This window comes from Prinia subflava, chromosome 11, assembly GCF_021018805.1.
Source record: "Prinia subflava isolate CZ2003 ecotype Zambia chromosome 11, Cam_Psub_1.2, whole genome shotgun sequence".
Classification (NCBI taxonomy): Eukaryota; Metazoa; Chordata; class Aves; order Passeriformes; family Cisticolidae; genus Prinia; species Prinia subflava.
The window spans coordinates 14,410,542-14,427,054 of NC_086257.1; the positions used below are offsets into that span (position 1 = coordinate 14,410,542).

General features: G+C 45.0%; 1 protein-coding gene across 3 annotated transcripts in view; it reads left to right on the forward strand.

The window, feature by feature from the left end:
* Nucleotides 1-15,597, forward strand: part of FGF12 (fibroblast growth factor 12) — a 216,429-nt gene extending 200,832 nt beyond the window's left edge. The window contains exons 5-6 of one of the 3 annotated variants that reach the window (XM_063408415.1): nucleotides 6,313-6,511; nucleotides 15,050-15,574. In XM_063408415.1, the coding sequence (XP_063264485.1) occupies nucleotides 6,313-6,511; nucleotides 15,050-15,168 (318 nt within the window). In that variant the 3' untranslated portion in view covers nucleotides 15,169-15,574. Of the gene's footprint in view, nucleotides 1-6,312; nucleotides 6,512-15,049 lie in introns of all 3 variants that reach the window. The other 2 variants (XM_063408416.1, XM_063408414.1) reach the window with 2 other exon arrangements.
* The last annotated feature ends 916 nt before the right edge of the window (nucleotides 15,598-16,513 follow it).

Consider the following 16,513-nt stretch of genomic DNA (forward strand, 5'->3'; position numbering starts at 1 on the left):
TAGAAGGGGGAGGAAGAGTGGAGTGTGAAGAGGAGAATATCACCTGCCATCTGGACAAAGATGGGATGAGATGTAAAGTTTGGATGCACATTTGCGGTTCTTGATCACATGCCAAGAGAGAGCTCAGCTAGAATTATTTTAAAGCATTTCCAGACAGATGCAACCCTAGGTCAGGGGAGAAGCTGAGGCAGGTGGGACTGAGATGCATCAGACTCTGTGCAAGGCATCTCTGCCTGTGGCAGTGCTGCTGGGGTGTGCACTGGGCTTATCCTGCCAGGGATTATCCTGTGAATGGAATCTCTGTGGTGAAAGACCTGTCCTGGGAACAAGAGTTTGCTGGGATCAAGTGCTGTTGTATGAGGTTTGTGATTCTCAGATATTCTCAGATACTCAAAGACATAGTCTCTGAGCTTTCAGGGGTTTAAATGGGAGTTGGGCATTTACATTTCATCTGGAAGCCCAAATGTCTTCAAGAATTTGGTGTCTAGCACATCCATACTGGCTTCAATGCTGAATTTCTCAGTACTGTTAGCATCAGAGGAGTGTTGATGAAAACCTGCCTTAACTGAGGTCAGTGGGGAATATAGAATGGGCTTTACTGGGTAAAGAGCACCATAAAGCAGATGCTCTTCTATAGTGCCATCCTTTTCCCTGGGATGGAACAGCACTTATATAGAGAAGTGAACACAATCCAATCATTCCATGCACTGCCTCTGCAACAAAAGTGAAATGCCACTGCTCATTGCTGTGCTGATATTTATGATTCCTACTTAATATGTTTTAAATGAGTTGATGAGCTCTTAAGTATTAACACTAACATCAGTAAGTATCCTGAGCCAGATTCTCTGGGAGGGAAGCCTTGCCATGCCATAGACTATGCTGCAGTTTAGTGCTTTTATCCCATCTGAAGATCTGGCTCAGTAATTGTGCAGAACGTAAAAGAGAAACCCATAAGTGCTGTAAACAAAGGAAAACTGTTACTCTGGGAGTGTGCTAGTGAGATATTTCAACACTCATAATTAACATGCCTTTCCTAAACTGTGGCACAAACTACTTGCAGAATGGGTTTTTTCTTTTATTGCTGCTAGTTTCAGTGACTAAATTTATTAAGTCATTAGGTTTTCTTGTGGATGTGTGTATTTGCTGTTCTCCTTTGGGTTATAATAAAAGGAGATCTTGAAAAAAAAAAGGAGATCTTTATTTATCTGGCAATTTTGGGAATGTTTGTAGGGAAATGGTGAGCAATACGAACAAAGCTGCCCATTCTGGAGGGACGCTGAGTGAGCAGCTGGGTTTGAATACAACAGCAGCCTGTGACAGTTTCCTACTGGCTTTCCCTGAGCATTGCCCATGGAAACCTGCCACCATTTCTGCCATGATCTGGGGCCACCAGGGCTCCTGGGGAGCAGATTGCTGGCTCTTGTGATCAGAACCCAGAAGCACCTTGCTGTTGCTTACTGGGGACTCTTTTTTTTTGCACCTCCTGTCTGAGAATGCTCAGTGGCAGGGATGCCCCCAGGCTGGTATGGCAGGGGCTGGCAGTGTTTTCTTGAGCAGCACCAGGGCTGTCCACTGCCCTGGCAGCACTGTGATTGCACCAGGGCTACAGTACTGTTGGGCTGGCATTTTTTTGAAGGAGCTGAGATGTCAGAGGGCGTCAGTGCATCGCTGAATGCCCTGCAGCTTCGTGCCCGCAGGTTTGACAGCAGTGCGCCTGCACCAGTGCCTGTGGAACTTCTCCAGCTTTATAGAAATGCAAAGGAGAGTCCAGTCAAACTTACTTTGTTCAAAGAGGTTGGATTAGATCTACCTAACCAGGCCAGGTGAAAGCTGAGGTGGATTAGGAAAAAAATCTGTCCTTTCACAAACCACCGCCAGTCTGGGCTGTGGTGAGGGATAGATGGGCCCAGATATTCCCAACATCTCCCAGAAGAACCAAACTAGCTCAGGTGATGCAGAGGTTGGCTTGTGCCTGGAGGTCACGTCCATATTTCCATCTACAGATGGCAGGTAACACTACTGGGATCAATGATAAATGAAACATTTTGGTTTCCTAACCCAGAAATGGGCAATCCATGGTTCTTTGTACCCTCCCTGGGCAGGTCTGACACACTGAATCCCCCCCAATGGCAGATGCATCCATTTAGCTCCTTTTGTATCCAAGTGTCATCGAATGTGATCTCCCTTTTTTTCTGTGTGATAGCTACTGTGTTGGTTCGGGGTTTTTTTTAGGCTGTGAATTTTACAATAAAACTACAGTTAGCACAAACCAGACCTATGTTTGTTTTTTCAAAGCCAAAGTAATTTCTCATCTTAATACAATTGCCTTTTGTTCAAGGGACTGGATTGAGATGCAAAAAACAAGTTGCAAGCAGATGCTAATCATTTTGCATGTAAATCACTAAAGTTTCTTTTGGAAATATTTCATGCATGTTTTTAGTTTAACAATTAAAAAAAGAATTGCTTTTCCAAGCCACTTTCAGTAATATCTGTAGACATTTAACAAAATACCTCAGGCTCTAAATCTCCAAATGGTAAACAAATAAATGTATTTACTTACTTTGTATGCAAAAATAATTCAGTCAAAGGCATATTTCACTTTGAATTAAATTGAGAGAATCTTTTTTTTTTCCTACAAATCACAGGCATACTATTTAATGAGAAGAACTGGTGGGCTTTCTGAATGAGCTGAGTTCATGACAGTCCTGACAGGGGACCTCTGTGGACTTTGTGCAGAAAATAGAGTCACTGTTTGGTTCTTTGTTTAAAGACTGAAAAAAGACGGGTGATTAAAAGACAGAAGCCATCTGTCCTCTCACTGTCTTGTACCTGGTCATGCCATTTCAGTCAAGGAGAGAGTTGGAAAAATAATTGAGTGGGACTTGTTACATGCCTGTTTCCAAAGGTCCCTGCAGCAAGTGGGCAGGTGAAGTGGTGCTCATGACCCCAGGGCTTTACCATAGCATTACCTCTGGAGCAGGATGTGCTTATATCCTGTCAGAAGCATGTGGGGGGCACAGCCTGAGCATCCCTTTGCTATGTTTACCCACTCTTTATCTGAGACGAAGAGAAAATATTGGACTCCAGGTTTGCCCATCTAGCACATTTCATCAACAGTGAATTTATCTTATAAACAAAACCAAACAAATAAAAAAAACCCTAAATTGTGCATGCCCTAAAGGTTCGGTCAGTAGATCAGCGATTTTTTAAAAATACCTTCTGTTATCTCAGATTTCTGTCTGTGCAGCACTGGCTGCCACAAACTGCTTTGTTATTGTGAAGCCTGTTGTGCTCACCTGCACTTCTGTCTTTCTTCTCAGCTCATCTCAGCCTAAGACAACTGAAACAGCAGTTCCCACCTGATCAGCATAATTGCACAATTCATTTTGACAGTGAAGCTTGTAGAGAGGTTCTGCCATTAATGTCCCAATTGCCTTTTGTTATTGGTAGCCCCAAAGCTGATGGCAAAAGGCGTGTGATGAAACTAAATGATGCAGTGTGAGGGCTGGCCATGGCGCATCAAGAAGACACCAGTAAGGAAAAATATAGGGGTTTGTATGTTAATGAGATTTGCAGGACACTCTAAAAACCCTCAGGCAGTGCTTGGGAGAGTGGTGTCCTGCTCCTCTGCCCTGTCTCCTCTCTGGTCATCTGGTCCTTTCTTCATCCTCTTGCTCTTTCTGTCAAGTCCATGGTGGTGCCCACAGAGATTTCTGCTGCTCAGAGCTGTGAGGACCCTGGGACACAGGGTCAGTTTGGTGGCAGGGTGAGCAGTGTCCCATGAGTGTCTGTTTCCACATGGCACAGTTGTTGCTGGTGAGATGATATACATAAGAAGAAGGGTAATAGTAGATAAACCCTTCATTATTCAACCAGAACTTAGCTGTCAAATCTGTGGGTTTTCTAAGCTGCTGAATGGACAGAGCTGTGGTGTTCCATAGTAGAGTTGCCATGTTTCATATCCTGAAGTGCTTCTTCAACTGAATTATGGGAGATGAGGAATCATCCAGCCAGCTCACACAACGAATGGGATGCTTTTGTTTGTTTATGGGGAAGCATAAACATTTAAAGGAAATCAATAGATTTTTTTTTTTTTTTAATCTTCATTAGTTTGATGTCTTCACATGCATTTGCTTTAAAATAATATAAGAATTTTGTCGGTTTGTTGCTACAAGTGGGTATACAATACACCATCTGCTTTTATGAACTACTGCTGCATGTCATAAAATATTATACTGCAGTAATTTTAAAATAGATATTGAGCTGAAAACTTAATTTGCAATAACTTTTAATTAAAATCTCTCTTTTTTTTTTTTTTTTGTGAAACATTTTCAAAATGCATTAGCTTTTATATTTCTTTTTCATTGAAAATAGTCTTACTTCCATGTTTAGGTCAAATTGGGAGCTATCTTTCACAGCCTGCCAACTTTCTAGTCCCCTTAAAGGGAATTTTTGTGATAGGTTTTTACTGATGGGCTAATGAAGGCATGGGAAAGGGGATTGAGTTGTCCAGTTTGGTTTGAGAGCTGCTGCCTGGCTGGGCCTGGTGCCAGGGAGTGCCCCCGAGGCAGCAGCTCAGAGGCAGCTCCTGCAAACCCAGCTCCCAGGCGAGCTGCGCCTTCCCAGGCAAGACAAAGCCTGCAGATAAAGGGCAGATTTAAGGAGCGCTTAAACACTGTTCTTTTGGGAAGCTACTTCAAACACCATTTTATAGTGCTCTAAGTCATCTAGAGCTCTCTTAACTCGTTTCACTCTCCTTTAAAAATATTTATTTCTCCGGCAAGAAGGACTCCCTCAGATAAGGCAAAATGACCCGTTTTGCTGATGGTGTTTTTACCTGTGTGGTGCTAATGATTAATGCAAAATTCACGTGTGCAGCACAGCTCTGTGCTTTCTGCTGTGCTTTATCTTCTGTAGCTTCAAACCTGCCAGTCTCTGCAGGTCTGTTGCACAGTGGATTTATTGTCACACCAGCAACACTTTATATTACCCCCAGATTGCTTGGGAACACATTCCTGAGTGTTGCTGAATGTTCAGAATGTTCACTCTTGAACAAGGTCTACAATAAATACGTGGCATTACTCCAGATGCTTTGCTCAGATATTGGTCATGGGTTTTCCATTGGCAAGGTTGGAGAAGCTCCCAAAGACTTGGGAGTGGCGAAGGTTTGGGAGGGAGCATCACTTGCCTGTAGAAGCATCTGCCTTCACTCACAGGCCTCAGAAATGCCTTGTCTGGGACCTGAAAGAAGGGATTTTTCTTATGAAACTGTTTTGCTTCAGAAAATGAATTTTCATTGTGGCTTGAACTTCTTTTTTCCAAGAATAATTTTTAGAAAATTAGTGGGAGAATTTGTTTGGCCAGGATAAGTTTTTTGCTCAATATCAAAGTCTGGGAACAAAACCCAACCCACTAACAACCACATATGACTCACTGAAGGTTTGGGAGCCCAATGTCACAGGATCCCCTGGCCAGCCAGGTATTTTAAAAGAGGTTTAATGTTTCTCTGTTGTGAAAATCTTGAATACTGGGACATAAGTACTAGTCCATAGCTGAGTGTAGTTTCATCCTGGAGACCTCATGCAAGTGGCAAAGGCACAGCCACTCCCACAGTCATCAGAGGCTCAGAGGATGTCCTGGACAGATCCATATGTGCTCTGCTCTGGGACAGGTGTGGAAATGCTTCTCAGTGCCTTCTTGGCAGAAATACTTATGCCAGAAATCTTTAAAATTACTTCTTTAGTGAAAGATTTCCAGGCTTTGTGCCAGCATTTCCTCACACGGCTTTTGAAATTAAATGGTTTACTTGCTTTTTTACTCTCTTTTCTTTGAATCCTCTTAAATGGTTCAATAAACTGCCCTTTGCCTCTAAGAATTTGAAGAAACCTCATTATTTTAGACAACAAGCATTGTACATTTGCCTGTCACAGGGAAGGTATGAGCAAAGCCAGGGGAAGGCATCAGGAGCAGCAAAGCTGTCTTTGCTTCTCAGCTCTCTTTTTCTTTCTTTTGCTTGGTATTGCAGCCTAAATCCTGGGAAATTTCTGACTCTTCCTGCACGTTTTTCGTGCCTGTTCACTGGCTAGGCTGTTTTGCAAACCACAGCTCTGCCAGGGAAGGAGAACCATGCCTTTCAGCTGGAAGTTTTCTAGATGGGTGTTATTGCTGTGAGCTGGCATTGCTGATGCCTGTTGTTTTCTGTTGTTAACTGCAATGCGTGACCATTGTGTATCACTCAGTGATGCCTAATTTAGAAGACCAGTGATTAATTCTTCCATTGCTTTTTCTTCTTCCCTCTTTCTCTGACTGCAGGATGTTTTCACACCAGAGTGCAAATTTAAAGAATCTGTCTTTGAGAACTACTACGTTATCTATTCTTCCACGCTGTACCGGCAGCAAGAATCTGGACGAGCGTGGTTCCTGGGACTCAATAAAGAAGGTCAAATTATGAAGGGAAACCGAGTGAAAAAAACCAAACCCTCATCACATTTTGTACCCAAACCCATTGAAGGTATGGAATCTGCCTGCTTTCTCCCTCAGTGGGGTTTGGGTAGGGCGAGTTTACAACTTTGGAGTTGGGGTTTCCTGGGTGGGAGTGTTGGGCTTTGAGAGCAGAAAGGTTTGTAGCACTTCAGATAAATGCAGAGCTGCACTGTTAGCATTTCCTCTGCTTTCCTTCTAGTCTCAGAGGGGTTTCTTAACTTTGGGGTGCTAAGGCCCAGCAACACAATAAATTACTGGTAAAGAAAAGCTGCCAGCAGTTCCAAAGGAATATGATGCAGCAGTGATCATAATGTTGTCTTCTCAGAGGATTTTGCCAGTGTATTTCAGTAGGTTTCCAGTCCCATATAGTGTCAGAAGAGACAGGATTTATCTCACCTGATTTTAGACTTTGGCACTCCATTCATAGTAACAGAAGAAAGATGGGTCCTTGCAGCACAGCTGTGGATGTTCTTTATAGTCTACTCTGAGATTGCTTAAATCTGTTTTTCCTCATATGTAGTTAGTCACTAGGGGATAGAGTTGTTGTCCAAAGCTAGGTGGGATGCTGCCATGCCATATGTCTTTGTCACAGTGTGAGGCTTCAGTGACAGTCATGAGGTTGAAGTTCTGCCCTCCTGCTGATGCCTGTACACTCTTGGACTAGTGTGCATTTCTGGCCCCATCTTAGTCCTGCCATTTGTCCCCTTCAGTAGCCTGGAGCTGGCCTTGGCTGCACAGCTCTGTGCTCCCTCTCACTACCCCATGTTGGCTGTAGGAGAAGGTTTGAACTGACGCTCTCCTAACAGATACCACTCACGAGTGGGGGAGGCCACAGCTCACTCCACAGAGCAATGGCCTTTTTAAAAGCTTCCCAGCTCAGGGGCGGGCAGCTGTGAGTGAGGAGAAGGCCATCTGAAGCAAGGCACGAGAGAAATTCAGTGCAGCATTCCCAGGGTATCTGTGGCCTTTGCACAGGAAATGGAAATGTTGAAAGAGCCAAGAATGGCCTGGAGCTGCTTGTCCTCTGCTTGTTTTCAACAGCTTCTCTGTAGCCAGGAACCTTTTGTTGTTTATCTGAGGCATTAGTGGGATTGGTACCCTAAGCCCTTGTGTTTTGCTAAGGAACAGGGCCTGCTTCAGTCATGGGATTGGTCACCAGCTTCTCTCTTGCCTTGACCACAGGGAGAGTCTTTTACAAGAACCAACTTTCACAGCTGGGTTTCCCCCTCCTTCTGGTATTTCTTTGCTGCCTAGCTGGGCATTGACACTGATCAGTGGGATCCTTTGAATCCAGGCTATTTTTTTAATCTAGCAGGCATGGTGTCTGCTGAACGGCTTGATAGTTTCCTTCTGCATGCATTAAAACTAGGCCATTCCTGTGGCTCTCCTCGTGGAAAGCCTTGCCTTAGCAGAGCTGCCTGACCCACAGCAGAGATCTCATTTCAGCAAATGCCACTCTGGCTTTCATTTTGAATAACCCAGCCCAGCCCGAGAGCTTCCCTTTCCCGCAGTTGCATCCTCCCACACTTGCTTCAATCACAGCTGTCACATAACCTCCCGAGCGAGTGAGCGCTTTGGAAGTTGGCAGCCAAATTAAGGGCTCCTCCACTCCTTCCCTCCTCCACATGCTTTGCAGTCAGGCTTTGTGAGCGCTGCTGCATCAAAGAGCTGGCAGTCTCCCAAGCCAAGGCACGTGTCAGCTTCCCAAAGCGTTCAGCTGTCTGGGACTGTGACTCCAGACGGACGACTCTGTTCCCAGGCCTGAGATTCATTGTGGGTAGCAGGGGCTTGCGGGGAGGGCTGGAGTAAAACGCGCCCATCGCCACGTGACCCCTCTGCACCGCATCCTTCAAAGGCCCCTGAGCAGAGCTTGCAGGCAGAGATGTTACAGAAAAGGGGCAATTCCTACCCTGTTTTAACAGCTCCTTTCTCTTTGTTATGACTCCAAGGAGATACTCAAAGCACTCTCCTGCTGTATTTGTGTGTTGGTTCTGCAGAGTGCTGTGGATTGCCCCAGTGTGTGGGCTTTGCTGCTTGTTCAGGACACAGCTTCCATCCACAGGAACTTTGCAGCTTCCATCCACAGGCACACCCCCAGATTTCCTGTTGCTGGGCACCACCACCAGCATTGGCCCTGCCACGTGATGGCTGACACAGGCATGTGTACAAGGAGGAATCTGCTCCCCCTGGGAAGGAGAGGTGCCACATCCATTGCTAGGAGTCCCTTCACCTGCCACTCGATGGCCATTATCTCTGAGATGAAACTTCCCAGTTGTTTCTGATGTACAGAAAAATTATGCAGCAGTTTAGTGAAGAGAGCGTTCACAGGGAAGGGAAACAGAAAAAAGCCCAGATTGTTCCCCAAGTTCATTTGATTCCCATTGCTTCATCCTGCTCTCTGAATTCAGAAGTCTCCTTGAAATTGCAAATGGATGGCAAACTAATACATAAATAAGAAATATCCTCACAGATAATTTCTGAGTGCTCATGGGAGCATATATATATATGCATATATCCACAGTGGTATCTGCATATGGATGGGTTACCTATGGCTTTTAGCAGCTACAGCTTTCTGCTGTGCTGAACACTCAGAGTGTTTTGACTCATGTAGATTGGCAGGATGCTGGAGGTATTTTGTACAAAATTCAATAGATACCAACTGGAAAAATTTTGAGTTTTGGTCGGTAGAAGGTTTTTTTAGTTTAGGTAGGATTTGTTTGTTTTTGGAAAAAAGATTAAGCTTAATCAATATGAAAGCACAAAAAACTTACTAAGTAACAACAGGGGAGACGTTAAGTTCCTCTCCCATCTGTGCACAGGCAAAGCCAAGGCAAACAGCCTGGTAGGCAGCAGTTGATGTACTGTGTGGTGCCAGTTTTGCTTCAAAACACACATACGCAACACATTTCTTTTGATATTTTTATTTCTGATCACTGATTATTTGAGCTAAATGAGCCCTAAAGGGAAGACATCAAGATTGAACTAGACTGCACAAGGAAATGAGCTTGAGTATAATTGTCACTTGGACAACAAGCAATCCTTTAGAGAAATTTCAGTCTCTTTAAGTGTCTGTAATGATTAGTGCTGGAAGAACCCTACCATCTACAGTGCCTCTTGTTCTTCTGAATACCCAAATCCATCTCAAACAATGTGAGAAGTTTCCAGTCATTTAAGTGGGAATATTATCAGATGCTTACTGTGGATGTGCTCTCTTATTTATATATCCTTCTCCTTGAAGATATGATTTCCAAATGTAACTCTCCTGAAGAATTACATTCCCTATCTCTCCTGGCCCAAACTAGAAAACATTTGGGGTGGCAAATCTGGCCACAGAAGCAGAAAACTTCCTTCATCTAAGTAAGCAGAGCTGCCCCTAACTCTGAATTTATGGCACTTCAGTCCTCATGATGTGAACATGTTTCAGATACAAAGGTGACCTGTTGTTAATGCCTAGTCTGGATCCATTTATTACCACTGATAAATATCCAAGCAGCCAGATCTTTCCCAGTGTGATTCCTCAGGGAAATGACATCCAAGGTTTTTTTAAGGCAGAGTCCTCAGATGTCGTAAAGAAGTGCAAGACACTGTTGACTAGGAAAATGCAATAGGCCTCGTGAAAATGCTTCAAAGGTATCACCTTAATACAGAAAGCATAGAGTCATAGGAGGTCTTGAATTAGAGGGGACCTTAAGCAACATCTAGTTCCAAGCCCCTGCCATGGGGAGGAATGCCACCCTCCCCAAATGAGACTGTTCATGACCTCATCCAGCCTTTCCTTGGACACTCCAGGGATGAGGCATTTCCAGCTTCTCTGGGTAACCTGTGCCAGTGCCTCAGTGCCCTCATTAGGATTTCTTCCTAATGTCTAACCTAAATCTCTGCTGTTTTAGTTTTAAAACATTCTTCCTTATCCTATTCCTACCTGCCCATGTAAAATATCACTTTTCCAACATCCTAAAAAGTATCCTTAAAAAATCAAGCCTCAAAATCTCCACATTCTATAAATCTTTGCTAACACAGCTCCTCTGTTGGGTCTGTCTTCCAGATGGGCAGGCTTTGGTACATTTTCTATACCACACTAACTCACTTGTTCACCTTTTAGACTCTTGATCATCTTATTAGATAGCAAATGTGATGTATTTTAACCATGTTTTTGCTTGGCCTTTTGCCATCCTGTGCTGCCTTTCTTTTATCTGAACAAAGTGTGATTCCACCTGGCAGCATCCTTCACATTTTACCATCAGATAGGCAGGTGCTCCCATGCCTCTGAAATGCATCAGCTGATATTTAGAACATGGTAATTAGAGGCAGAAAGCAAGGGTGCCTAATCACTCACTCCCGGGTGCCCCTGAGTGCTGCTGCTCAGGCAATTAATTCTCTGCACCGAAGCATTGGCAAATGAAGCTGCTTGGGCAGGTATGGGCACCCAGAGCTGTGGTATCTGTCAAGGCAAGGAGCCTTCTCTGGGCTGCTACCAGAGGATGTGTTTCCAGCCCTGCCCAGACCCAGCCAGGCACCATCAGGCACACGGTGATCCTGCAGGGCTGCCCACCTGCTGAACAGCAGCTTAGGAAAATTTGGGTTCCTCCTGACTTGCAAGCGTCTGAGGCAAGCAAAGACACAGAGTGAAGAAGGATAGATAGGAAATATCTAATGTGCCTAACTAGGAAAAAAAAGCTTTTTGCCATATTCTAGAAAAAGGAAATGGAGTTTGTTGCATCCACTGAATCTCCTCAACTTGCAGTGATGCCAAGTGAGAAATGGCTAGGGTCAGGACACAGAACGATGCTTCCCAAACTCAGGCAGTCCCTGATGCCCAGGGTGATTTCAGTGTCATCGTGTGGGTGGTGTGCCAGTGCCGTGTCTGGGAAGCAGAAATGAGAGTGTGATCTTGTGCCAGCGTGTAGGCAAGAGTTTGAGCTGTTTCTGGGTGACAGGCAGCCCCTTCCACGCCTTTGCCTTCAGGAAGTATGGTCCCTGCCACCCCCTTCCTCCTCACTTGTACCCTCAGTCTCCTTCCTAATTGGTGAGTTTGTTCTTTGTGCAAATTGTTCCCTTGTGCCTGTGAGTGGCAGGCACTGCTGGTTCACAGGGGAGCAGGGAATCGAAAGCCACAAGAACCAGACATGGGCACAATTCCACTGCATTCACCCCTTCCATTAATGCCTGCAGCTCTTCAGCAGATCAAGCTAACAGCCCTTTCCAATTAAAGCATGAATATGGATGTGTTGATTGGAATCTGGGGCATAGGAGCTGATTATCTGATTGAAACTCCAAAGCATTAGCTTGGTTTCCAGACATTAAGGGCTGTATTTGGCTTGGTGTGTGGGTGTGGGTGGGTGGGAGAAGCAAGGCAAAGCAGGGAGGGAACTCTTGTTCTAGCTGAATTGCTCATCCCTCCAAAGCTCCTTGTGCTGTGTGCTCCAGCAGACCTCCCAGGCGTCCAGGCATGACTGTCACACTGCTGCTGCTTTACCTCAGTGCAGGTGACTGGGAACTCTGTCTACACGCATACATACACAGAAAGGGATCCCAGAGAGACCTGCCAGTGGGTGCTGCAAGTCCTGGACCCCAGAGATGTACTTTCAAAGCTGGGAAGATCTGGGCACTCACAACAGTCCGTTTGCAAACACCCCCTCCCCAGTCCATGACTAACATCTCCCTGCGTGAGTCACGCTCAGACTTCCTCAGTACAAAGAGGAGCAAGCTGCAGTCCAAGAGCCTGTGTTGCACAACGTGTTGGGCTGTCCTTGAAGCCCTGTGCCTGTGCAGATGTAGGGGTACACACCTGTGTGCCACAGTGCAGGGGGTTTACAGCCCCTGCTGAACCATGGCACAGCTCAGCACGTGCACAAGCCTCTTGAGTAGGAGAATATGCAGGCATCTCTTGTGCATGATGCCATGTAAGTACTGCATACACTGATCCTGTAGGTGTATCTAAATACTGAAAATATGCTTGCTCTATACTGCTACAGATTTTCTGGCATGGGCTGTTGGCACAGCCTGTCTGGTACAGAGGCTTTGACAGCTCTGTCTGAACAGCTCAATGCGAGCGGTCTCTAGCCATGCCCCACATCAGTATTTGTATCATGCACTAGACTGGAAGACAATCTTCTAATCCTGCCCTATTTGCTTGCCAGGTACAGGGTTTCCTTCATTTGTAGCTGCAAATGTTCTTTACTTCTGTAGCCTGGTTTATATTCTTTACTCTGTGGGCCTTGTTAGCAGTTCAGGGTTTTTGCCGAAGATGTGGTGGAGGCAGGGAGTTGAGGAAAGGCAGCAAGCCATGGTGCTGCTGCAGCATTCACCTGTGCTTGTGGTTAAGCATCTGGCCCAGCCTGATGGGTTAGTGGGGATGGGTGTGGGTGAGATGAGCTTGGTACCTGCAGCTGTCTGGGGGAAGAACTCATAGATGTCCAGGTCCCTCCAGCTCCAGCTCGAGACAAGAGAGATCAGGATGAATGCAACAGTGCACTTGAGACAATACTTTGTGTATGGAATCTTAGGGGCACTGGGACAACACTGGCACAAATACATAATTCTGCTGGGCAGACATCACATCCGAGAATAAGGTGAGTCACAGAAGTGATGCACACCCTCAGTGCTATCCAAAGACCGCAGCTCAGGGTAAGAAATCACAAGGGCACAGGTTTTCCTCTGTTGTTAACCATGTCATACTTTCTTCAGGATTTTATTGGGTACTTTGCCACAACAGGCAAATTCACCATCACCGTGTTGTTGAGTGACACTCTCCAAGGTGTGAGGGGCAGCTCAGGAGTGAGGGGGGATGTGAGAGCCCTCTTCCATCTGTTGCTGCCATGCTACACATTTTCCTTGTGGCATACAGACAGCCTCCATTGTCTGGACCTGATGGGCAGTCCTGGCAGGGCTCATCCTGGCACAGACCCATGGGAAAACGCCTTCATTTTCTCTTTTTTCTGATTTTTGTGAAAAAATGGCTCCAGTAGCAATAACAGTTTGCAGAGCAGTACCTCCTTTCAGCTTTGCTGGGAGGTGCTCTTTGTGTGTCTGTGTGTGTGTGTGCATGTTTCAACTGCTTTGAAAGTCTTTCATGAGAAATACTTAATGGGAAAAGTAATATTTTTTCACTGCTGATATATTCAGTTCAATATCCCTGCTATTAATACACAGTTGACTGCACTTTATCTCTGTCCTGTATTATTGCACAGTGCTGTAACTGTTTATCTAGTCAGGAGTAAAAGCGTAGAGCAATAATGTCATTTTCAGCCTGCCTCTAATTGCTGGGATTTATTTGCAAATCAGGGGAGATGATAGATACAAGCACTTAGATTGCCTTTTCATACATCGGGCGTTTTTTAAAATTTCTTCAGATAATTTTTAAAGTTTTGTTCTTGTTGATTACCCAGAACCAAACCCTACCTTATATAGGCTCTATCTTGTGATTGGAGCTCTCTGCCATTGTATGTGATGTGACAACTTCACAAAATGAAGCAGTACACAATCATTTCTTCATTTCCTAATTTTTGCAAAGATCTGCACATGACATTTGCAGTCTGGACCTGCCTTATGTTCTCAGCTCCGCTGTGCCTGCCCTTGAGATGCCTTACAATCACATTTGCACCCTGCCACATTTGCAGTGAGCTCATCAGAAATGCTCTCCTTGGTGCGAGCAGCCCATGCCCGTGCTCTGGCACACCTCACATGGCACGAGGACAGCCGTGAGGACTTAGTCCACGTGGTGAGTTGGATAAATGCTTTGTCGTGCCCAGGACGTGGGGATGAGCCATGCCTTGGGCAGACATTACCTTCTCTGGCTGTCTGGGCTCCAGCAAGTACATTTTTGTAGGACACACACAGCATAGCCAGGAGAGAGAAGGTGCCCTCCAGCCACCCTGTTCTCAGGTGCTGCCAGACAGCCACAGAAAGCTGGGACAGCTCCTGACTTGCTGTCACTGAACTCATGTGTCTGCTCACAGCGCTGACCTTGGCTGGCTGGCTTGATTTACAGAGGAATAAATAGGAAGTGCCCAGAGCAGACCTCGGCTCTCGGCCAATGGAGCCAAATGGGCTTGAGGCACCACTTGAGATCCACAGCTCAACACCCAGAACTCTGCATGGCTCAGATACAGATGTAGTTTTCATTCAGGTCTCTCAAGGGCTTTTGTTGCGGGTCAGGGGCTGGGAACCAGATCATTCTTGGACCTGTTGTTAGATGATAACCAGCATCTCAAGGCAGTACATGGTTCTGTGAGCTAAAGTGTTTATTTTATATATATGAAAATAACATAAAACAACTGTAAAGCACATAAAACCTAGAAAGATTTATCTATGAGCAGTCAATCTGCTGTTTCTCTCTGCCTTTGAAAGAATACAGAGACAGAAACAAATGGCAGCAAGGGCAGGTAAAGAGATCCTTCCTTGTAACACGATCTGCTGCTGGGTCAATAGAGGTTTTGTTAGTGTGGGTATGTGTGTGTGTTTGCAATGGGGCTGAAATTCAACATCATATACAAAGAAATAGTTTGTTATGGTCATGACTGTCTGTGACTTCAGGGCTGTTAATGGGTGTCTCTTCTGTTTGCAGTGTGCATGTACAGAGAGCCATCGCTGCATGAAATTGGAGAAAAACAAGGACGCTCAAGGAAAAGTTCAGGGACACCAACCATGAATGGAGGCAAAGTTGTTAACCAAGACTCGACATAGCTGACAAATACCCTCCCTTCTTCCAACTCCTCCCCTCCCACCCACCTACCCACCCCACCTGGCGAAACCACACTGAGACGATGACAACTGAGCAAGGCAGGACCTACCAGTAGTGGCTTGGAGTGTGAACTCCAGAATCTTTCTTTGTGTAGGACGAGAAAATTGAAACGTTGCAATCGCCTGTTGCAACGTTTTAAAAAACAACAACAACAACAACAAAAAAAAGTGAAGAAAAAAATGTTTTAAATCAGGACTCCATTAACATTTTCAAAAGCAAACTGTTTGCTCTGTGATCAAAGAGGAAAAAAAATCTCATCTCTGCATAATAATAATAATAACTAATAAATATAATAATAATAATAATAATAATAATAAAGATGTTACCTTTAAAAATAAAACAAAGCTTTTGGAAAATTGAACTTAGCATATGATGTGCAACAAACACGTGGGAATTGCATCCTGTGACTGTGCTTTCTGTCTTATCCTTTCACCTCACGTTCACACCACTGTTTTTACCATCCTTGCTTCCCTGGGGATGGATGAGATTTTTCACAAAGCAGGAAAGGTAGGGGTGCATTATGACTGTGTTTGCTATCAGTAAAATACGGCCTGCCCAAATTAGGAGCCTGACAGTTATGGGCAGTGAAGTAGCTACTCTTTATTCAGCCTTTTCCATCTGCATTCAAACCCTGCATAGTTATTTGTTGCTAATGTCACTCCATGAGTACGTTTGACCCAAGTCTGGCATTTTATGCCTTTTTATCATAATTATTTATATTTATAGGCTTGTTTTACTGTATTAGTTGCCAGGGGGATTTCAGAAATAGGTTTTCAGGTCTCACAGGATGAAGTGATCATATTTATTAGGGTAGAGTTAGGAGATAAAGGGCAGGAGGGATAGCTGCTTGCTTTAAAATATAAAACAGATCAAGAAATGCTGCAGAAATCTTTGCTGTTAGATGGAAATGGTAAGGCATGTGCTGTATGAGAGGGTAGCAGGATTTCAGCAATGGGAAGAGGGATGTGGGCATGGGGTGTGCCTAGGAGGAAGCAGGTGTAGGGGAACATGAGTGGTTGTGCTTGTCCAATTGTGCCAGGGTGAGGACGTTTCCTTCTAGCACCTGGGGTCTCCCTAAATGTTCTGGCTCCACACATACCACACATGTTCAAAGCAGAAGCTGCAAACCCCTCCAGCCCCCAGCCTTACCACTGTGATGGTCTGAGGTCCCTGAGATGTGCAGCAGCCTGGATATGGCTTTGGGCACGAGTCTTGCAGTGCCAGGGCTGCAGATGCTGGAGCAGCACTTCAGAAGTAATGAATTCCCGAATGGGGAAAGGCCAGGGG